The 23,074-nt window shown below is 47.3% G+C and overlaps 1 protein-coding gene across 1 annotated transcript; it reads left to right on the top strand.

The window, feature by feature from the left end:
• The first annotated feature begins 1,894 nt into the window (after positions 1-1,894).
• On the top strand, positions 1,895-22,396 carry LOC120849476 (P2X purinoceptor 7-like). Its single transcript, XM_040221707.3, has 3 exons — positions 1,895-2,206; positions 2,269-2,484; positions 22,165-22,396. The coding sequence occupies exons 1-3, from the start codon at positions 1,983-1,985 to the stop codon at positions 22,316-22,318; spliced, it is 594 nt and encodes a 197-aa protein (XP_040077641.1). The 5' UTR covers positions 1,895-1,982; the 3' UTR covers positions 22,319-22,396.
• Positions 22,397-23,074: the final 678 nt, after the last annotated feature.

Raw genomic sequence — 23,074 nt, forward strand, 5'->3', positions numbered from 1 at the left:
AGTGTCAAGCACAACACGTGGCTACCGACGTTTTCGACGTTTCGACCACTTACCGCTTTCGGCAAAAGTCCTGGCACCTAGACTAACTTTCTGGAAAGTCTCGAAGTCTTTCTTGTGTCCAACGCCATCATGAACAGTAACTGAAAACGATCCACAATCCAATCGGTGGGTGGCGAAACGTATCCCCTTCTGCGGAGTCATGGGCGATGCGTACTCCAAGTGGCTGGAAGTTTACATGATGCCTGCCACGACGTCCAAACACGTCATTGACGTTCCACTGTCTCTTTTACCTACTTTTGCCCTACCGAAAATTCTTTTCTCTGATAACGCGCCAAATTTTGCTTCAAACAAAATAAACAGGTTTTTGAAGAAACAAAAACGGCATCAGGCATCACATTAGTGCACCATGCCATCCTGCAACTAACGGGCATGCAGAACAGATGATGTGCGAAACAAAAAAAAAAAACAGCCCTTTTGAAGCTTACGGAAGAAGCAGTTCAGTGAAGAATCGCCAGGTTGTTCCAGCAGCACGCGACGGTCTCATCTTACAAGGTAAAAACACGCGAACGAAGAGCCACACCCCTCGATCTCATGATACTATGGCTTACAAACGAAGATCGAGAGATTCCTAGATCGGGAGTAATTGCAGTTTATTCGGTCGGACAACTCGTCTACGTGAGGAATTGCAGCGGAAGTCGGGCCTTCCATGTAAAACTTGAGTAGAAATGGCTCTATGTTGGTTGGCCAGAAGGTGTCATCCCTCTGAACACGTTGGATATCAATGCCCTTGAGTGTAAAGATAAATAAATCACAAAACTGTCTTTGTGTATTGTGTAACTGCCCTTGTATTTGATAGTAGAAGCTATGGTGGTGATTTGCACCTTTCACACCAGGCTCCTTTTTCTTATTTTTCGGCTCATCCTCCTTTGCGGTTTAAGTATGCTTCAAGAATCTTTTGGAACGGGGACACATTACGTCAACGAGGCCATTTGTTCCAAGTAGTCAATCAGGGAATGCTGCTAGAAATCCGTTCCTCCTATTAACGAATAAGCCGCACTTCTGCACGGTGCAGTTTTCTTGTTCCACGTACAGTTGTAAAGAGCATCCTCATTGATGCTACCCTACTCTGTTGTGGGTGAAGAAAGTCTTTGGGTACACGGTACTTGAAACAAGTCTGGCACTGTACGTTGTGGTTCGACACCCACTAATGTCGTCGTCCTTATAGAGCTTCATCATTTAATCATTACCACGTCACCTCATATTGCTCTTCATCAACAGTAAGTACAATAGGCTACCCCCATATTACAATCCAAGAAGTCAAAAATTGAGTCGTTCAGTCCTTCAACAAGTTTATTTATTATACAATGTTATTACGTTACATTACCTCGAGACGATCGACGTCCATCGTCGATCTTCAAATAGTTATATTTGTATATAAATTAGACGCACAAGGGGCGGGGGGGGGGGGGGTTGTCGGTGGCCGAGTGCATGGTCTAGCGCACACCAGCTCGGAGCACTTGGAGCGGAAGCTCGCGCTGCAGAAGCCACCCCGCCGCTGCCCGTTTCGATCTGGAAGAGCATCGTACCGGCGTGCGGTCATGTATCACTACTGCATGGTGCACGTTAAAGGGGCCCTCCGGAGCGTTCTGCGATGGTCTATATATGGCGGTAACTCAATCTATGGGTCCTAAGGATCCTAAAAATCGTAAAATTACAGTCATGCGCGGCGGATTTCCCTGTTAAAATTGCTATCAAAGTCCCCGGCACGCCCCCCTTTCTGAGATGACCCCGGAAAACGGGAGGGGCATCTCTTTACGCATCGGCCAATGGCAATCGAAGGATTCCAGTGTCACTGCGCGTCACCGACTGCCGACCCGCGGAGGAATCTCTCCAACGCGCGGACCGTCGTCAAGGGGCCCGGACCAAAGTTGCCCGGACTTTGTGCTCAGCATTCGTCGTTCGTCGCATCCCACGGTCGCGCTATGGACCTTTCGGACCTAACGTCTCTAGAGCTCGAAATCCTGGAACGGACAGCTGACATGGGTGCCATATCCTATGATTCGACCCCGATGCGCGACGTCGACGAACGCAGCGCCGCGGGCACCGACTGTGGCAACGACGAACGGCCGCGCCGCGGTGAAGCGAGTCCGCAAGAGCTGGAAGACGCACCCGACGATGGAACCGGGCGGCTTGGGAACACGGACTGGTACGTGGTGCGCTCCATTATACCCCGCTTTAATGGGTAATTGATGCGTGTTTTCTGCGAAGGTGTCTATGTGGTTCCTGCGCGCCGATGGAGACCGTCGTCGAGTGCGTCTGCTGCCGCGAATACCCGGCCGTCGCACGGAAGCAGCAGGGCCGGCAGGGCTGCGTAACGGGCCACCCGGACTTCGAGGCCCTGTGCCTCAACCCTGAGGTGTTGAGGTTGGCCTACCTCAACATGCGGCACTACGGGCAGCAAGGGATGGGCGCAAGTGCCAGCGAGTGAGTACGATGTCATGCTTTGCGCGTGAGCAAACTCACCATGTCTCGGTGAGGACCGTGCCCTCGGCAACTACGTTCACTGTCCAATTCACAGCGTACATACGTACTTGTAATAACTTGTTGTTAGGCTAGATGAACGTTTAGCACCATCCTGGGAAGCGGTCGATGAATTGTTTGTGTTGCCGATAGTGAAATTAATCATAACCCCCACTGTCCAGGCGCAATATAGCGCTCCAGGGAGGCTTTCAAGAGACTAAATGAGAAGCAGCCTGCCTAGTTACCACCCAGTCATTTGTTCAATACAAAAACAAGGACACTTTCAACTGCTGTCCCACTATAAACTACACATATTCTTATATGTTCTAAACGAACTGTTCTGATGAGACCGCCCTCTTCGAGCGTTACACTTCTTCCTGTTAGGCCAGATCATGGAGAGCTATTTTTCCTTGCATTTGCGGTTATCAGTTTAGATATGTCATTTTCTTGCTCTGTTTAGATGCAATGTTATGCAACAATAGCACTATGAAATATATGACAGTCACATGGCCTCGTCTCTTGTCGAGACGGCCTCGCCTCGTCGAGAGCAATAGAAGGCGACACCTTGGATGTACATATGCGTTGGCGTTGTCCCCATGCCCAATGCTCCCTTACCTCCCTCTTTTTCACCCATCTCGACCCTCTGACTAGGCAGGCTGGCTCACCCCCCCCCCCCCCCCCCAACTTCAACTCGTTTTACACTACTGCTCCTACTGGTACAGCATGTCCATGCTGTACCGGGTGAGCACTGGTGGCCCCAATCAAGCACCGGACTATGGTGTAACTAATAAAGGTTCCCTCTCTCTCTCTTTCTCTGTCTCTCAGGAGAGCAGTGGATATCCCACACGTTTGGCTTTGGCGCAAACGACAAAGATAACGCAGTCCGTGTCAGAAACCCAAGTCTGGCTCGCAGTTTGCTCAAATGGTGTCTCTGAACAGAGCCGAATTAGCGCCTGAAGCCCCTCTACAAGCTCGCAGAGAGCAGGTGGCCGCAAAGGCTTGAAAGTCCTACTTTGTCAACGAGAGGCGAAGATTAACTCCCTCCCGAGATTGTATTCGTCTCATGCAGTTTCCTTGCTTTTCTGTCTTAGCATAACTCAACAAAGGGTGAAAGCTACTGCCCTTGTGGGCCAGTCTGAGCGACGGAGCTAAGCACGTGCCGAAATTCCACAGGAGGAGTACACTAAGACATTACGTTGTCACATGCATTGTTCTTACACGCCCCGATTGGCTTGCTGATGCCGTAGCTTTTGCATTTTCCCAAGTTCGGAAAAACGAAGAATTACTGTTTCCAGATTCTTTCCTGCTAGCTTCATGGACTGGACCAGCACTATACTACAGAACAACACTTTTGAAGCAACAAATAAATAAGCACGAAGTTATGATATTGACGCAGTAATTCGCAACCGTGTTGGGGAAGGATGCTCCAGTCACTTTGTTTCTCAGAGCTAAGAGTTCAGAAAACTGCATACACCTACTTTATCTTGCATGCATCAATGCCTTGTTGCTATCTTAAAAATGAGCTTAGCTATGCCAGCTAAGTTGATGCTGGGCAATCTTTTTGAGAAGAAACAAACACCAACTGCTTCAAGTGCACTGTCAACGTCGACAGTACAGTTGGCACCTTCAGCTCAGACATCCTCGTCCTTTTACCTGGTCTAGTCTCTGCGTGTGACCTTCAAGCCCATCAAAACAGGGGCCGATATCAAAATGACGAAAATCAAAATGTAACGGCCAAACATTGAAACGTCGAAAAATAAAATGCCGAACAGCAAAACGCCGAAAGGTGAGAATGCGTACATATCTGATCGCCATATTTGGTACGGTATTGGCAGATGCTAGCTGCACCAGTGTGTTGGAATCATGGAAGTGTCTTCTGCAAAATTAGGAGCATGAAAAATGTGCAAGCTGCGCTCGAAGACGATATCGAGGCAGAAATCAGATTAGAACCTCGCCATCTACCACACAAGAAGCAAAGCATGCGAGAAGAGAGCCTGACAGCCAGAGTGTCGAACCGATATTTTTATCGGTTCGGTTCGGGTTCGGGTTCACGGCTTTCGGTTCAGTTCCGGTTCAGTTCCGGGGCGCAAAAAATAACGGTTCAAACCGGTTCGAACCGGTTCGAACCGGTTTGAACCGCTTAATTGAGAATATATTTTCCGCGTTGTTCTGTCAATAGGCACTATTTAGGCCGTGAAACTAACTGCTGTAAACGATCTGAATTTTGCGAGGACCTATTCTTGAGAATTTCGCGAATCGCCTACAATTCGCAAAAAATGGGTCCCGCGAACAATTTCGGTAAAATGTGAACACATTAAAATTTGTATTGAGATTCCACCGCGGTCGAGAAAATTACAACCCGCGAATTATTCAAAAACTTCAGCTTTGACCTAAATCGCGAAATATTGAGCCCACGAAAACTAAGTCGTTTACGGTATATAGTTTTCTTCTTTTTTTTATCGTTTGTTCAATCCAGTTTTATTTTCAGGTACCAAAATTATAAAATTCTGTTATTTATTCCTACACAACAAGAAAAGAAAATCTACATTAACATACAACACGCCGAGTTTATACGACTCAACATTCCTTCGTTTACCAGAGTCACATACATTGCACCTGAATGGAAATGTTTTCGCGAAGTGGAGTAGGTTGCCTAAAATACCCGTTATTGGTACAAATTTGTATCGCAGTATCAGATGTTGAATCGTGGTTTTGCCCTTGAACGAAGGAATTAATTACAGTGAATAAAATCATGAAATGGGCACCTCGTCGCCATATACGCCATAAAATGTGTTTTACGGAATACGTTTCACAGTATACATATGATGACGAGACGACTGAGCTTAAGGCAATATAATTTTCAAAATGTCACGAAAGTCACGGGACAAGTCCTTCCAGTCTATATTTTATAGAAACACTAAGCGACAATCGCAATGCTTGTTTTTCTAACTAGCATTGTTTGCTCTCAGCACCATGATGCGGGCGACGAATCATGCGAAAAGGAGTGGCTGAAATTGTTCACTCTAATCTATGAGCACCTTCGTACTGATATCGAATCTGACCTAAAACAGTGCTTACCCATGTGTACATTTTCTTATATTGGATATACTGGCATAGCCTGGATGTTGAGGTTTGCTCTTGACAAAATGCCGGTCAATTTAATTTACAAATCAGCATCACCCTCGCTAATTGATGATTTTTGTTAAATAGAACAAAGTGGTATTTCGTGCTCTACTCAGTTCGGAAGCTACTTAATCGGACACTTTCTGAGAGTTTAAGTGTGCAATCGTCATAGTTCCACCATTCGTTCCAGTAAAAAAAGGCGATAATAAAAACATATAAAAAAGGCGATAATAAACTTCTATATATTTGAGAAGTTAAATACCTATATGAAACATATAGGTATTTAAATTAGCTTCAAAATAAAAAAAAATTATTTAAAGCTTTTCCAAATCACCTATAACGTGTCTACAGAGGATAAAAGCGCCGAAAAAGATTTGCAGAACATCTTTCAGATAATTTAAAGGTGCATTTACTTATATATCTTTGAGGTGAGGATCTTCTATTTATGCTGCCAAATATTCAGACAGGAATTAAGTATATTTTTATTATCATCGATAAATTTGACTTTATGAAGTTCACATAACCGCCTGAGACCGACACGAAAGGACGATACTCGAAAATACGCCAGCTGTTGAGTCTTCGGCAACGTGCTTTTGTTAGCTGTTTTGCAGTGTAAAATACTGGGTTGCAGGGTATGCCAAAAAACACTGTGGTCACATGATATATCGGAAGGCAAATGCACGAAATGGGCAGAAATAAGGAGATGACACGCAATTTTTTCTAAATAATCCCTTACACAACGCTTTACTGCAAAAAGAGATGCATAGAAATGCATAAAATGATATTCCTAATTATACATAAATTCCGCGCAGGGCAAACGAAGATTTTATAAATCCTAATATAAATCACTTTTGGGCATCAGCTTGCCTCAGCTCGAAACGTCGCGAGATACTACCTCGGGAGGCTAATGTTACCTTAGGTTTTACGTGCACTTGTTTTGGGACCTTACTTCACGACTCTGTTCTTTATCAGTCATGTGCTCCAACATCTCATTAGGCTGCCGTATATCATCGCGAGACTGCTATAAATACTACACAACTTTACACCTTGGACGTCTACTGCTGGTGTTGCGAACGTCGCACTTCACCAGAAAGCTGAAGTATTTAACATGGTTTGCACGTGACGTAATCGCACTAGGTAGCGGTTGTCATTGCGAGTTGTTCTTGCTGAGAATATCAAATCCGCTGGGGGAAAATGCACGCTGCAAAAGTTTCGCGCTCAGTGCAAGCTGTGTATTTGAGAGGCACACATTTTTCTTGTTGGTGCATCGTCGTTAGGCACGGCGCGAGTAACTCGCACGACGAAAACGTGCTTTCTGGCAAGAGTGTTTTTACAAATAAAAGTTTTACCAACTACCCATCTGTCACTACCGTTTCCAGGCCACGCTTTCTAGTCTGCGCCGAAAATGCGGGGCAGAGGGATCTTTACGACACAGTATGTTTTAAAACTACCCCCCTCCCCACTCCCTTTTTTTTTTTTAGTTGCTCCTCAAGATACTTTTTATTCCTCAGGGATTGCCTGCTCCGTATTGAGTGGTGTTCACTCGACAAATATATTTGTGTCACTTGTTAACAGTAATTTTTCCTTGCTTTTACTTTGCACCACACTGTGAAGTTTAAACAAAATACAGGGCGGTCGAAACTTGGAGAACTTGAGAACGACACTCCTGTAAGACTTAGAGCGGCTGCTATCCCCCTGAGGCCACTAGGATCTTTCTTTTCAGGTATACCTCCCGTACACACTAATAGTTTCATGTAACGTCGGACTAATACGTCACATTTAGACCCTTTAACACTTCTATTCTCGGGACAACTTTTTGAGGCAGTTCAGCAATAACGAAAACATGTTTGGGAGCCTCAATGGTGTGCATACATGTAAAATGGGTCGTGCAGCATCTTTTTTTTTACCTTAAGTTCAATAAATACCGCTAAGATGTAATCCCTGACGTTGATAACTTACAAAAGCATCCATTAGTTTGCCCCTCCGCGAAATGGCAGACAGTCGAAAGAAAGAAATGAAACAGCATTCCCCTCCTCAACTCGCAATTAGAACTATCAGCCACGTGATCTGATCCTAATATACACACCGTCAGTGTTTATCATAGTCATACGCAGGGTTGGCAAAGCAGAGAGCATGGGCTGATCTTCAGATATAGTTTTAGTTGGGCTACAATGCCCGAGCCCCACTAAAGCGACAGACAGAAACAAACGACAGCGGCTAGCCTTAAACCAGAGTATTTCGCGATTTGACAGGCCTTGTAGAATAAAGAAGGCTATGCTCAAACACGAGTATCATGCACACGATGGTACCATTTGCAGGCTTGTAAACGCTCGTGCTAACTTCGTGAGCACCGAACAACTCAAAGCCGTATAAAGGTACCATCGCGAACATGCTGCATGTGTCGACAGTTTGATACTTTAGACCCATGTTCCGGAGAAAAAAAACAGGACGCGGGATGGCCAAAAAAACCTGCTTTTCGTGCAAGGCTCGTCAAATTATGAGGCGCTGGAGAAATGCAGCCTTCTGCGTTAAGTCCTTATTTCGAACTCTTTTTGTTCGCCTTCCGCCCATTGAAAAGCATGCGGCAAGGGCCTTAGAACGCGCCTGGTATCGCTGCGCCGCAGCGTTCTTCCGCATCAAAAAGTTCGTCTGCTTTCCTCGCCGTCACCATGGCAACGAACGCCGAATGAATAGAAGCACGCACGGTACCGCCGCGTGAAGCTAGCAACAGCTGACGCCATTTTTACGAATGCCGTCTGCTAGCCAAAGCCGAACGCGGTGTGTCAGATCAACCGCCTCCGCCGGTGCGCCGCTAGCAAAGACGACGAAGCTGAGACCAACGAGCTTGAGTAAACTTAGAGCGGTAAACCAGCAGTAAAAAATGGCACCCCCCCCCCGGTTGCCACCATCTTGCCTGTTTGCCACATTGGTGATCACGTGACGTTAAGATGGTTGCGCCCAGAGGTGGGCCAGATCGGCCAGATCAGATTGGCCAGATCGCGGTCAGCAATGCGGTCAGCAGATGGGCACTCTGGGGATGCGTTCGAATCTTACTCGAATGGCGCCGAGTTATTCCGGCGGATCAAGTCACGTGACAAGGCAGATGCAGCAACGCTGGACGCGGGTAGGTTTTCGAAAGCAACGGGTACGAGAACTTTACCCAGGAGTGAGATAAGGGCTGTGTTCCAAATCTTACCCAAATGGATCCGAGTTACTCCGCCGGATCGTATCACGTGACAGCACAGATTGAAAAACGCTGGACGCGGGTAGGTTTTAGAACGCCAAGGGTACAAAACCCTTACCCTGGAGTAAGATTGAGTAAATTTTGGAACACGGCCAAAAGCTGCGTTCGATTTACTTGCACCTCCTGCGCCGGTGCTGAAAAATGTAGGGCAGTCTACTTCCTGTATATGTATTGAGATACGACCGGAAGTACACCGCCGCAAACTTCTCTGCACCATTGCAGGAGGTGCAAGTAAATCGAACGCAGCTTCTACCTCCCTCCCGGGTGAAGTTCTCGTACCCGTTGCGTCCGAAAACCTACCCGCGTCCAGCGTTGCTGCATCTGTCTTGTCACGGGACTTGATCCGCCGGAATAACTCGGCGCATTCGAGTAAGATTCGAACGCAGCCCCAGAGTACCCATCTGCCAAGGTGCTGACCGCGATCTGGCCAATCTGATCTGGCCCACCTTTGGGCGCAGCCATCTTAACGTCACGTGATCACTAATGTGGCAAACAGGCAAGATGGCGGCAACCGGGGGGGTGCCATTTCCGCTGCAGGCAGTGGGTTCCGGTTTACCGCTCTAAGGTAAGACTCAAGCTCGTTGGCTGAGACACGCCCATGAGCGTACCAACCGGGGGGGCAAGGGGGGCACTTGCCCCCCCAGTTCTCAGAGTGGGGGGGGGCAAGGCATGCGTTTTGCCCCCCCCTGAAACGGCCGCCACTGGGCAGAGCAGACACAGGCCGGCGGCGCCCAAGGAATACCAAGGGCACTGCCCCTCGACCCGCGCGGGCATATTTTTAACGCGCAGGCGATACAAACCTTAGCAACGGTGCTCACGCACGCCGGATTGGCTGGTTCGTAAAGCCTTGCTCCACGAACAAGGCTACACGGTAACCTTACGGAATCCATCCGCGAGACATGGGCCGGACGGGCCGTCCAGACCAGGACGTAGGCCCTTACACAAAATAAAGTTTTGCTTGCTAGCTTGGAGATAGGCGCTGCCGCCGTCAACATAGGCAGCGGATGCAATGCGAGTTTCCGAAGAGGTAGCGTAACTTAGTGGTGAGATGCCTGCCTCATACGTGTCAGACCCGGGTTCTATTTATGGTGTGGGCCGGCTTGCTTCTTTTTGTTTTTTTTCTTGAACATTTTGTTTTGTCGAGGCATTTGGCGATATTTACATTTCTTTTTTACCATTAACACTAAAAAAACGAATGTCGTTGACGAAACATCGCTAAACTAAATCGTATCGACTCTATTTACGGAAGTGCATGGGGGGCAGCGGGGCTTGGGTTGCCGACCGGACGCCGCAAAGCGGCGTGTACGGGGGGTGGGGGGGCTAGGTGGGTTAATAGATTTGTAATTAGCAGCCGCACACCGTCACCGCGAAGCGGCGTGAACGCAGGCGCGGGGGTGGGTTAACGCGCTTCGAGTGATACACGAGCAGCCTATCCGGCGTGAGCGTCGTTGTTAGGGGTTCTATTGCCTGCACCGTAAAAAGAGCAGTGTGTGCACCTCCTGTAGTGGGCAAGAATTCCTACATTGGAGAGAAGCGGGGACAAGCCCTTTCTTCAAATGCGTCAAGTCTCATTGAGCTTCAGAATACAAAGAAACGCCACTATTCGGAGCTAATCCCACAGTTACTCGACCTCTCTTGCGTCGTGTCTGTTCGCTCCCCGCGCCTCGTAGCAGTGTTGTTGCAGTGGGGGGGCTCGTTAAAATTTTGAGGTTTTTTGGACTATCTAAATCACTTTCTTCCTTCCCATCCCCCCCTTTTCTACTCCGCATGCTTCCCCCTCTGCAAATATCAGCTGACCTTCCGACCTCTGTTCTCTGTTGATAGGCAAAACAACCACTAAAATTAGAATGTAATTTGTAATTTGAGTGGAAGTCACTCGGAAAAGTAGTTAAAGTAAACTACTGATTACTAGAATAGAAATGTAATTAAAAGTTACTAAACTACCCACAAAAGTAGTTAAACTACATTAACTTGAGTAAAGTAGTTGAACTACGTACAAGTCTGGCCTGGCAAGCGCTCTGCGTAAGTGTTTTCACTGATCTGCATAGCCCCGCACACCATCACATGGGTCAAGAAAGGTGTAGTTTTACTGCAGAGGAGAAATCAGCAGGGTCCAAGATGGTGACAATGGAGGATGGGGGACTGTTCCAGTGGCTGATGGCTTGAGAAAGGAATGATCAATTGAAAGCGTTCGTAGAGCCAGAAGTGTGTTTGATGGTGCAGACGTTGTTGAGGCGAGAAGATGTTCGGTTGAGGGGTAATAACAAAGTGGTTTTGAGGTCGGGAATGTGGTAGCACATTTTGTGAATAAGGCACAGCTGAGAGACTTTCCTGCGAAGCTGCAAAAAGGACATGGTTAGTTCAGTTTTTAGCGCCGAGAAACTGAAAGAAAAGTCATAAGTGGATGAAATGAAGCGAGCAGCTCTGTTCTGAACTGCCTCTACAGCGTATTGATGAGGTACAGTCGATGGGTATTCCAGATGGTTGAAGCATATTCTATTTTGGTCTGACGTACGTGTTAAAGGTTAGCTTAGGGACAAAGGGTGGAGCGATTTTTTAAGTTACGTCTGCTTAGTCCAAGAGTTCCAGATGAATCAGCGGTAATGACTTCAATGTGGTTATTCCAGGGAAGGTCAGATGTTAGTCTTACACCAAGGTATTTATACACAGTAGCGGTCTCAATCAGATCGGAGTCCAAGAAATAATTAAATGACAGAGTGGTTTTTTTCTTGGTGAAGTGGATTAGTTTGCGTTTATACTTGTTTGGTGACATAATCCACTCTTTGCACCAATTGTTAATTTTATCTAGATCTTCCTGAAGCTGGTTATTATTTTGCACACAAGTTACTTTGTTATGGATGACGCAGTCGTCGGCGAAAAAGCGTTTTTTTTAAAGAAATCCCAATGGGAATGTCATTAATAAATATTAAAAAGAGTAAGGGCCCAAGTACGAACCCCAGGGGAACACCAGGAGATACATTTATTAAGGAAGATTCATGATCATCATGGACGTGACCTGTACACGGGAAAAAAGAAAGTCACGAATCCATGCAAACGGTTATTGGTCGAGGCAAAAAGATGATAGCTTAGAAAGAAGGCGTTGATGGAGAACACGGCCGAACGCTTTGGAAAAAAAAAAAAAAAACTGCGTCAGTTTGGACGTGACATTCAAGGTTAGTGTGCAAGTCATGGATGAAGTCGCAGAGTTGCGTTTCGCAGGAAAGTACCTTTTGAAAACCGTGCTGCTGTTTAAAGAAACGAAATGGGATGATAGGTGCCTCATGATATTGGAGTAGAGGATATGCTCAAGTAGTTTGCAAGAAATTGAAGTCAATGAATTAGGGCGATAATTAGATGCGGAAGAGCGGCTGCCCTGTTTAAAGACTGGGAATTACCCTTCCCACCTTTTGGTCAGATGGAAGGCAGCTTTGGGATGAGGACTGAATGAAGATGAGTTTCAAATACTCACTAGAAATAACACGGGTGTTTCTTTTAAATTTTAGGGTTGATGTTATCGGTTCCAGCGGACGAAGTAAGTTTTAGTTTATCAATCAACGTTTTAATACCAGCGGAGTTAACGTTAATAGGATGCATGCGCTCGTAAAGCTCTTCAGGGAGAGTGGGGACGAAGTCCAAGCACTCGTTAGTAAACACTGATGAAAAGTATTCGTTAAACACAGAACTATCATGCTCGACGTTGCACATCCGACATTCCTAACTCTCCCCATCTTCCTAAACGTCCGTGTGTGTCCTAACACCAGAAACCGGAATTTTAAAGGTTAAAAACGGCACGTTGCGAATATGGAACGCGCACTTTCATGCAAAGCTGACGTCAAGTGACTCAAATCGAAAAACATGCATATTTACAGTATTGTTATCTCTTCTGGTGAAGGCTAAACAACCGTTGCATCCGTTTTCGCGCACGAAACGGTGACTCCCAGAGAAAGTAAGAACGCAGGGATTGTCTTTATTTTAACGATGGAAACAAACTTGCAGGCGTGCGCTGATGAAGCCTCAAAATCAAAACTCTCGTAGTGTGATTCGTGACTGCTCCGGCTACTACCCAACCTCGTTGTCACGCCACTTTCTGCAAGCAAACACTAAAATTGCCAGTAAACACACAAAAGCGACATCGATACAATTATCTTGTAGAATATCACCTTATTTAATCATAACTCTTTCAATAGGCACTACAAGTTGTATTTATTTTAAGAAGAAGAAGCAAAATTTTTTTCGTGAGAAAAAACAAAATATCAATGTTAAGTCTGGTAACGTTGTAATTTTGCCGAATAATTGCCACATCTTTAGAAAACTTCGACAAAAGTTGCGCCGAATTTTCGATTAAGGGGGGGGGGGGGGGGGAAGAGGGTCGGGTTTGCCCCCCCACTCAAAAACAAGTTGGTACGCCACTGGACACGCCGACGGCGATCGAGCAAGCAACAACACCGCGGGACGGCTGCAGCGGCGGCATTTATTCGGATCAAAGGCCGCCTTCGCCGGTGCGCCGCTAGCAAAGACAACGAAGCTGAGGCACGCCGACGGCGAATGGGCGAGCAACAGCACCGCGGGACGACTGCAACGGCGGCGTTTATTGGGATGAAAGGCGCGAAATAAGCAAGAACAATTTTTATTTGAATCATAACACCCGATATCCAAGTTGGGGACCACATACCTTTGCTGGGTCTTTCCTGTGAACTTTTTACAGAGACAGGGGGTGCCGCATTCAAAACACAGCTCCGTTTGCAAAATAGGGGGGCCCTGAAGAGGACCGTTGAGACCGCAAACAAAACCTATAACTGACGTAACGAGCACTTGACGAGCGGTTGGCGCATAAGTCGTCTTTATGCATGCAGGCGGGTGACGGGCTCAGCGCAGCGGATCCCTCGAAGTCACCGGGGCCGTCAGAATCCTCGCCCTGTCTGCGTCGGGGCTCTAGATTTTGGCGGCCGCGGCGACGAACGACTGGAATCTATCAGTGTTTCCGCGCCTTCTCTCTCCTCCAAAACATGAACTTTGCAAGGTGACCAGTGAAATGGTGGCTCTCGCGCCGTCCACGTGGAAGAGAGTTTTTGACGTGGGCCCAGGTGCCCTCCACCGTATTGGTGTGCGCACCAGTGTTCGGGTCGACAAAGTGCAGCTTGTGGTTAGCGGTGAGGTGCGTGAAGCGAGCGTCATCTGCAAGCTTGCGATAGCCAGCCCAACAATCTGTGATTATTCGTGTTCCAGGGCGGACCCACTTGGCTATTAGCCCTTGCAGGGTTTTAGCGTCACGGGTCTCCACGGGAACAAAAAAGCAGCACCCGCTGCAACGCGCCACACCACCGAAAACCCACTGGCCAGGCCTTAAATACCTGCGATGGTACTTGTGCCGACCGATCATACTCTCGTCTAGTTCTACAGTCACGCCTTCGCCACCAATCATGTCTGAATGCTTACAGACGGCATTTACCACAACCTCCCGACAAAAGCTCGCCCAATCAGTTATTGTCTTACTTGCGATATCAGCCTCCCGCTGAATGACGGCGCACGGTAGGTTCTGGCATCCGGAGGATGATTTTCATGAGTTGGAGAAACGTCAGGTGCGTGCGATCCTTCGAAAAAGGAACCGCTCCGTACCGAGACCTCGCCCCGGCGCTGAACTTTGACCGGCTTCCTCTTGGGCACCTCACGAGTCATCCACACACCGCAAACCCCCCCCCCCCCCCCCCCCGCCCCCCCCCCCCGTGTAGCCATCCGTAGATCTAGCGCGGACTTGCAGCTTGTCATCGCAGCTTCGCACTTCGGACACGCACGAAAACCCAGGAGCCAGGAGCAGGCCAACGCGCTGAAGCAAATTAATTGCTTCAAGAGGGTCTTTCATGGCGCCAAGAAGACGGCACAAGTTGAACGCCATGGCACTGCGATGCCTCTGGAAGAATAAAGCGCCGAAGGGGAACCGCGCTTCTTTGCATTTATTATATTTATTTCATCCGCCATTTTATACCTCGTGACACAATTCTAACAAACCCATTGGTTGATCTGCCGGACCACACCATCGCGTGACAAAAAAAAAAAAAAATAATAAAACGCCAAACGTATGTCCACGGACGGCATCGTCACAGAGAAGGGAGCAGTCGAACCCAACAACAAAATGAAGTAACAAAGTAAATAAAAATAAAAAAATAAGAAGGGAGTCGTTGGAGGTTCGGACGGCGTCTTCTTTGATGAGAGGAGCTGCTCTGTCCAGAGCGGCCAGAGCAGCCGTGGCTGCTCTGGCTGCTCGGAATATTTCTTTTTTATTCTTTTTCTTACTCTACTGGGTGCCACGACCCTTATTTGAAGCTGATTTGTAAAAATACTAACAAACAACGCGTTGGAACGGAGGAGGTAGAGAGTCTTGGCGTCAGAATTTGACGTGGTAGAAAAGAAAAGAAAATAACGAATGCACAATACATACCGTATGCCAAGACCGTTATACTCCGCACTTGGCGAGGCCTTATGACGCAGCCGACGACCGTTAGGCTATTTATTTTGTTTCTTTAGATTTTTTATCGTGACGACTACTCCACTGTGCCTCGGAGTCTCCAGCGGAGATCCGGCAGTTTTTAATTATTATTATTATAATCGTTTGAAGGGTACTCTTTCTATGCTGCTTCGTTCCTGACGCCATAAAAATATGGGGCGGGATTACTTTGCACCACGTATAAAAAAAATAAAAAAAATGCACAAAGACGATTTACGCGCCAACCGCTCGTCAAGTGCTCGTTACGTCAGTTATAGGTTCTGGTAGCGGTCTCTAGAGCACTATATAGCTCCTACGGAGCAGAGTAGCGCAATCCTTTGAACTCCGTGTTTTGCCGACAACATGGCCGACAGAGCGGCTCGGCGCGAGTCACGTGGTACTCAGGGTTCCAGGAGGCGGCCCGCCCTATGGGAGAATACATGGAGATCGACACAACACGGATGATTAAAAAATGAACGGCTAGTTCACACTTTTCAAAACTAGTCTGTCGTGAAGTTAGTAAAGCACTAAACACTTTATCAAAGTTTTAACAATATCGGATACGTGTGCAAATTTTGAGAAGGCAATTTCCAAGGCAATGGCGTTTGAAGCAGACGATTTTTGCTCGCAGCGGAGATGGGCTTTTCGGGTTGGCCGGAGCGGGTCACGTGAATGGTGTGACGTCGCCGTGTCGTCTGCTGCATGATGCCGCTCAGGCAATTTTTAAAAAAAAGTCAGGTCCTTGCGGGGCACAAAACTTAGCGCAAATTATTCTAAAGTGTTCCATTATTATGTCAAAAATGATTGCGATGCCGTACGTTCCCACAACACTGAAGAAACAACGATTTTCTCACGTTCTCCATGCATTTCTGACCGCAGTTGGAACCTCCTGGCGTTCGCCGCTAGTCGCCGAGAGGCGGCGTTCTAGATTGCGCTACTCTGCTCCGAAGGAGCTATATAGTGCTCTAGCGGTCTCAACGGTCCTTTTCAGGGCCCCCATATTTTGCAAACGGAGCTGTGTTTTGAATGCGGCACCCCCTGTCTCTGTAAAAAGTTCACAGGAGAGACCCAGCAAAGGTATGTGGTCCCCAACTTGGATATCGGGTGTTATGATTCAAATAAAAATTGTTCTTGCTTATTTCGCGCCTTTGATCCCAATAAATGCCGCCGTTGCAGTCGTCCCGCGGTGCTGTTGCTCGCCCATTCGCCGTCGGCGTGCCTCAGCTTCGTCGTCTTTGCTAGCGGCGCACCGGCGGAGGCGGTTGATCTGACACACCGCGTTCGGATGTGGCTAGCAGACGGCGTTCGTAAAATGGCGTCAGCTGTTGCTGGCTTCACGCGGCGGTACCGTGCGTGCTTCTATTCATTCGGCGTTCGTTGCCATGGTGACGGCGAGGAAAGCAGACGAACTTCATGTTACGGAAGAACGCTCGGCGCAGCGATACCAGGTGCGTTCTGAGGCCCTTGCCGCATGCTTTTCAATGGGCGGAAGGCGAACAAAAAGAGTTCGAAATAAGGACTTAACGCAGAATGCTACATTTCTCCAGCGCCTCATAATTTGACGAGCCTTGCACGAAAAGCATGTTTTTAGACCGGAGTTTGGAGATAGTTTTTTTTACAACAACATGGGTCTAAAGTATCAATGTGCCCGTGTGTCTGAGGCTTGTCGCTGTCGTTTGTTTCTGTTTCTAGTTCTAGTGGGACTCGGGCCCATCATAATCTTTGAGTTGAACACGAGCCGTCACCCGAATGTTTGGCGATGCTGGTTGTCATGAACCAGAGCATTTAACTCGGGATCATGACAATCGGGTACATCATTGTGTCACGTGACTCTCAGTCCGAAGTTGTGATGTCATGTGACGTCACGGTATCAACAACGTTAATAGATCTAGCGACGTCCTCAATTTGAATCTACGCGGTGAGTCACGTGACGTCACGGGGTCACGTGATGTGACATTACTTGACAGCAGGTCTTGACATTATGACGTCACGTGACGATGTGACACATGGCTATTCATAGTGCCAATAAGAAAGCGCCGCAGAAAACCAGGATTTATTATACATTGCAATTCTGCATATGACGATTTGATCAATATAGAAATACAGCTGCCAGTTTTTTTATTCCCAAATAATAAATTTGTAATACTAACAAAAAAAAGATACCGCGAACCGTTTTGAACCGGTTACCGTTCTATTTTTTCCGGTTCAGTTCCGGTTCAGTTCCAAGATGGCGGCGAAGATTTCGGTTCGGTTCAGTTCCGGTTCGGCTAAAAATAACGGTTCTGTTCCGGTTTTCGGTTCGGTTCGGTTCCGGTTCGACACCCTGCTGACAGCCGCTTTGGGCAACTGGGAGAAGCTCAACATCCTTAGCTTTCTTTGGGAAATACACACAAACTATTAGGTCGTATTCAACAAACAAAGAATTCCTCTGGCAGAACAAATGTTTCTTCCACTTTCTCAATCTAGAACCCTGTAGGTTCGTGTTGAACATAATATTTTGGAATTGTTTGGTCTCTGGTACCGGGTGATTCGGCTAATAGAGATTTCGGCGGTTTGTTCTTTCAACATTTTTTTTATTTTTGGCATTTTGATAATGCATCCTTTCAATTTTTGGGTGTCCCAAGCGAGTGCAATGTTCTCTGGTCAAAACAATCAAAAACTTGAGAACGATGACATAGGCACAGATTGCTGTTGAGTCCATGGATGCCACTGCGTCTTTCCTCTAGAAGGCAAGTGGAGACTTATATTCCAACCCTATCGGCAAAAGTCATATTCTTTACTCCAGTATCCAAATTGTCAGAAGGGGCTTTAGACGGTGTTTGCAAGCTTTTTGGTCAAGAAACTACACAAAAAGGCAGTCATTGAAGGCTCATTGCTCTGGTTCGTGCACCGTTTACAATGCAATGGCAATGCGAACTAGAAACCTTCCATTCGCCCAGCGATGCAAAGTATCCCCCCTCCTCCCCCACACACACACACCAGCAATGTAAAACACCCCCGTGAAACAAATTTCTGGCTATGCCACTGCAGGCCATGCACTCAAAAAAATAAAAAAATTCCTCCTTCCCATACTATAATTGTCAAGGCAGTGCAGCCATATGGGGGGCGTACCATACTGATTTACGATTTATTTTTCCGCAGATATTGTCCACTTAGGGGTCGGTAGGTGTGTCGACCTCCTCAACGTAGTCCCCCTGGAGACGAACGCACTGGTTCTAGTAGTGTGGCAGCTTTTCCGTTCCGGGACCACTCTTTGGGAGTGCTTCGCACCCACTCCTGGACAGCCGCTTCGAGTTCACCAGTGTCCATGAAATAGGGTCCTCATAGGTGGTTTTTTCATGGTGCTGAATGGCTGATGGTCACTGCGGGCTAGGTTGAGGGAGTACGGTGAATGTAGGGATGGGCATTGTCATGCTGCAAGAGCGTACCTGCTGCCCCTTTCCCTGGCAGCTTCTCGTGAATCGCGCAATCACCTGAGGGTAGCCACATACGGGGCGATGTTGATGGTGGTGGCGGGTTACATGCAGTCAATGAGCATAATGCCCTCCGTATTCAGAAAGCCACGCGAGGATGTCTTTGCGGACATTGATGACTCGGAGGCATCTGTCCAGGCGTGGCTGAGACACACTTATAAACAGTGCAGGGATGTGATTGCTGTGCCAATTGCGCCAAACCGCACCAAGGGGCTAACTTTGCTACATCCTGCTACATTTCACCGAAATATGGCTAATCCGTGCCAAGCCTGCGCCAAAGAAGCAATTTCGGTCGCCTTTCATAAACGAAACGAAACTGAGAACCGTAATTGAGCATGCGTAAGCTAGGTCGCACAAGACGCCACCCGACACAAAGTACCCTGTATTAATCGTCTATTTGGTCTTGCATGATTTTTCCCGACGTCTCGCGTTTCGTGCACTCGTCGTCTCAGGAATCTCGTCTTGCGTCTTTTTTTTTTTTTAGCGGTAGACACGGGCGTGTGCGGACTCTCAGACGTTAGTGTATCGGGTGCCAAACATGCCGTCATGCTGTGAGACAAAACCACGTTTTTGCGCGGCGGGAGTTACTTTTTGAGCTGAAGCGCTCGCGCGACGTCGTGTGTTGCCGTCCCCACGTCGCTGCAGATATGGCGCTTACTAAACTGAAACGCATCGACATTCCTGCTCTTGTTTAAATCATACGCTGCTATAAAAATCCCTCTCTAACTCAATGACTGCTTGGCGAAGTTTTGATTACTTAGGTTTTTCCTGGTGGGCTTTCTTTCGAGAGGGACCCCGGTACGTGAAAAATCTGCCGCAAAAGAAAGTTGGTGAAGAGAAGTGAGCTAAAGCAAAGAAGGCAATGTCTGCACGCTGAACCCGCACAGCGTGCTTGTTTGTCTCGAGTTCAGTCGTTGCACGAAGCGCTCCAAGAACTTTTTTGACCTTGATTCGCAGTGTCTTGCATCAATACGCTCAGGTTCTTTTTTTCTGTGTGTTTAGCCTGTACCTCGCCTGCCGGCCTGGCAAGCACAAGTCGCTGGACTGTTTATTGTCGTATGCTGGACAGTTACATTTTGCATACTATTTTGGGAACCATGCAGTTGGCGACGGAGCGCGGAGTGGCATGGTTTCGGTTTCGGTCAAACAGCCGTTGTCTCCGCCCGCGCGACGAAGTACGTGTAACTGCAAGCCTGCCGAAGTTGCCCTTACGTGCATGTGAACATCATTGCACCAAAGGCACCAGCCGGGACGCTTGCAATGCGTTGTTTTACGTTTGCTTACTTTTTTTATAAAAATCTGCCACGTCAAGAATTTTGGCGGTGCCAGAAGAGTCCATGTGCGTATGGCAGCTGCCTAATTTGCTGTGCCAAGAGCTGCACAATAGTTTGTGCTCACTTGATTGTCACAAGGGGGGACGCCACGACAACAGCCACACTTGCATCTGCTCGTTTTCTCTGTCGTAACTTTGCCGGCATCTGACAGCATGACACTTTGGCTCCCGTAACATATTTTGTTGCTACTTTGGGACGGCTTTTGGTCCATGGGAGGTATATAGGGCAGTAAACACCCCAGTCAGAGACATGTCAAGGCGTCCTGCCCTCCAATCCTTCCTAGCTTCGATCCCTTAATCCCCTGATCTAGTTGAAAAGCCAACATCTCAAGGTGGGGTGATAATTATTGGGTGTCTGGGTCTTGATTTACACTATTTTTGGATGCAGATGCCAGACACCCTGAAGCCGGTGGATGATCATCTCGACATGTTCCTTGGGGTGCCAGCAACACTTGCACCGCTGGTGTGGCATTCTTTGCACGCTATGCTGGGATGGTTTTTTAGGAGTGCCATGTCTGGACAGCTTATTCAGAAGCAGGCTGTCGTCGTCGAGATCCATGCTTTTTTTTTAACAGATGATGTTGCAGTGCCCACATGGGTGAGTATGACAGAAACGATTCGAGATTGAAATAGGTCACCAAACAGTATCGCATCATTTTTTGTTAAAATATTTTTCTAACAACACTATTCATTGAAATAAACACTGAAATTCAAAGTTTCTCGTGCAAGAATGGGGAGGCCTGGGGGTGCTCATATGTATCCCCACTACTCTCATGATAGTAGTGTCACCTCTAAATCAACACAGCATAATGGAAGACATATCGCAGTCTAAAACGGGAAAAAATGTTGATATATGTGTCTTGCAGGTGCGTATATGACCAAATAGCAAATGATTGCGGTGCCCTGAGCCCTAAGGTATTCAGGACCAATAAACACATGGGGGTGGTAGCAGCTGTCATGGCAAATGGAAGCTGTCAGAATGACATGTTCGGATATTGACACGGATTGTGTCGGAGAGACATGAAATCACAACTGCTGGAGCCACTCCAGTATTGCATGAGCACTTCAGCTCGTATGTTTACACCAAAACTGTTCTGTGCGAGCTTCATAGAACACTCATGGCCAGGCGGCTATTCTCAAATCCCTAATCACCAGTACCAATGCCAAGCTTCGGCAGTGCCAGCAGCACTTTAGACAATGTTAAATTGGGACGTTCTCTGATGAGTTCACATTCCCTGGCATTTGTGTGCAGGAAACCTTTGCAGTAGGTGTGTGCGAATATTGGTTCAAATTGAATAGTATGTTTGCCATAACCTTCGCGCTGCAAAGGGAAGCCGATGCAACCGGCTCTTTTTGCGCTGTTGATGCTAGAAACGACAGTGCACTATTTAATTCGAACCAATATTTGCGCACCACTACTTCACAGGCTTACGAACTGCACTGTTTTGTCCCAAATTAAACAACATCATATGGGGAGCTTTCCACTGTTCTGGATGAATGGCTCCCATTCCCTCTGGCCAGTGCACATAATTTTCATGTGTCCTTCCCAAAACACAGCGATGCAATATTCGTCACCAACACCAATGACAGATATTATCTACAATTATGAATTGGGATCCTGTGAACTTATTTTATGTATCATGACCACGCAACAGATATTCCTTCCTTGTTAATTCCGGTGTATAACTGGTTGTTGTGTCGATTGGAGTTGGAGGTGCGTTAGGAGAACCAAGGCCTATAGTTTTTTTTTTTTTTTTTTAAACTCTGGAGCATTTAGAATGAATCTACAGCAGTTCACTTCAATTGGGCTTCCATGTCTAGCCCATCCGACATGGACTGCCAAATAGGGATTCTGCTATGTGATAGCTGGAGTGGACGTAACAGAAAAGCAGAGTATGATTACATGCCTAGAGAAATGAAAACAAGTGTAGAATTTGCCAACAGAGTGATAGGCTTTGCTTCTTACATCCAATCTCTGTCATTGTTCCAGGCACTACAGATTTGCAGCCTACAGGCAGTGTGCCCTGTGGCTGTGGAGCCGCTTGGGAAAGAAGAATAGGCGGCCCCTGCCATCCTGTGTGGTCAAGACAATTAGGGGCAGGTACCCTGCTGACGTGTATGCGGGCTACAGGGATGCAGAATAAATTGCGTTGACCTAGAGACCACGCAACCCCCTTCCCTTGTCTCTTCACCCTCCCTGCATGTGTGTGAAGTCGCTCGTAGCCATGAACGAAATCCTCTAAATCACGTGACCTATTATCTACGATATCACGTGACCATAACTATGATCACATGATCGTAGTCAAACCAACGCCAGTGCACCTACGTCACATTCAGTCACACGACGAAGCCGCCTCGGTGGCTCCGAGGCGAGAGTGCCGGCCTACGGATCCCCATGTGGCGGGTTCGAATCCCGGCCGAGGTGCCTGCAATTTGATGGAGGTATATTGCGGAGAAGGCAGCTTGGTAATCGAGCTTTCGATTGCACGTCAAAAGATCCCCAGGTGGTCGAAATTAATCCTCGGTCCTCCGCTGGGGCGTGCCAGATGCCCGTCGTTGGTTTGGCACGTAAAACCCCCAAATTTGATTTGAGTCGCACGACCGAATTGCTTCATTTTCCTCCTGGAATCCAAAGGCTGTCATCAAAACTACTAGGGCGTGAGAAGTGCTCATTTGGAACACTAACCTAAGCAGCAAAAATTTGGCACCCACTAATACCATTTTAAAGTAAAGATAGAAAAAGCACCGATGTCATGTTCGCACTAACAGTGTTGTGCAGTGTACTTCTACTTTCTTCTGGATCTGTTCTTTCAAATGGAAAAACTGCATATAACCTGGAAAAATCTGACTGCATGAAAATACAAGATGCTTCCCTACATCAGCCGTCTGAGCGTGCAGGT

The sequence above is a fragment of the Ixodes scapularis genome, unplaced genomic scaffold (assembly GCF_016920785.2).
Source record: "Ixodes scapularis isolate PalLabHiFi unplaced genomic scaffold, ASM1692078v2 PGA_scaffold8__174_contigs__length_109621045, whole genome shotgun sequence".
In the NCBI taxonomy this organism is placed as follows: domain Eukaryota; kingdom Metazoa; phylum Arthropoda; class Arachnida; order Ixodida; family Ixodidae; genus Ixodes; species Ixodes scapularis.

Bases quoted from the DNA above. Each gene is read 5' to 3' on its own strand.
- LOC120849476 (XM_040221707.3), top strand. From the start codon at position 1,983: ATGGACCTTTCGGACCTAACGTCTCTAGAGCTCGAAATCCTGGAACGG. The intron at 2,207-2,268 runs GTACGTGGTGCG...TTTTCTGCGAAG, and splicing joins CGGCTTGGGAACACGGACTG to GTGTCTATGTGGTTCCTGCG. The intron at 2,485-22,164 runs GTGAGTACGATG...TCATTGTTCCAG, and splicing joins ATGGGCGCAAGTGCCAGCGA to GCACTACAGATTTGCAGCCT.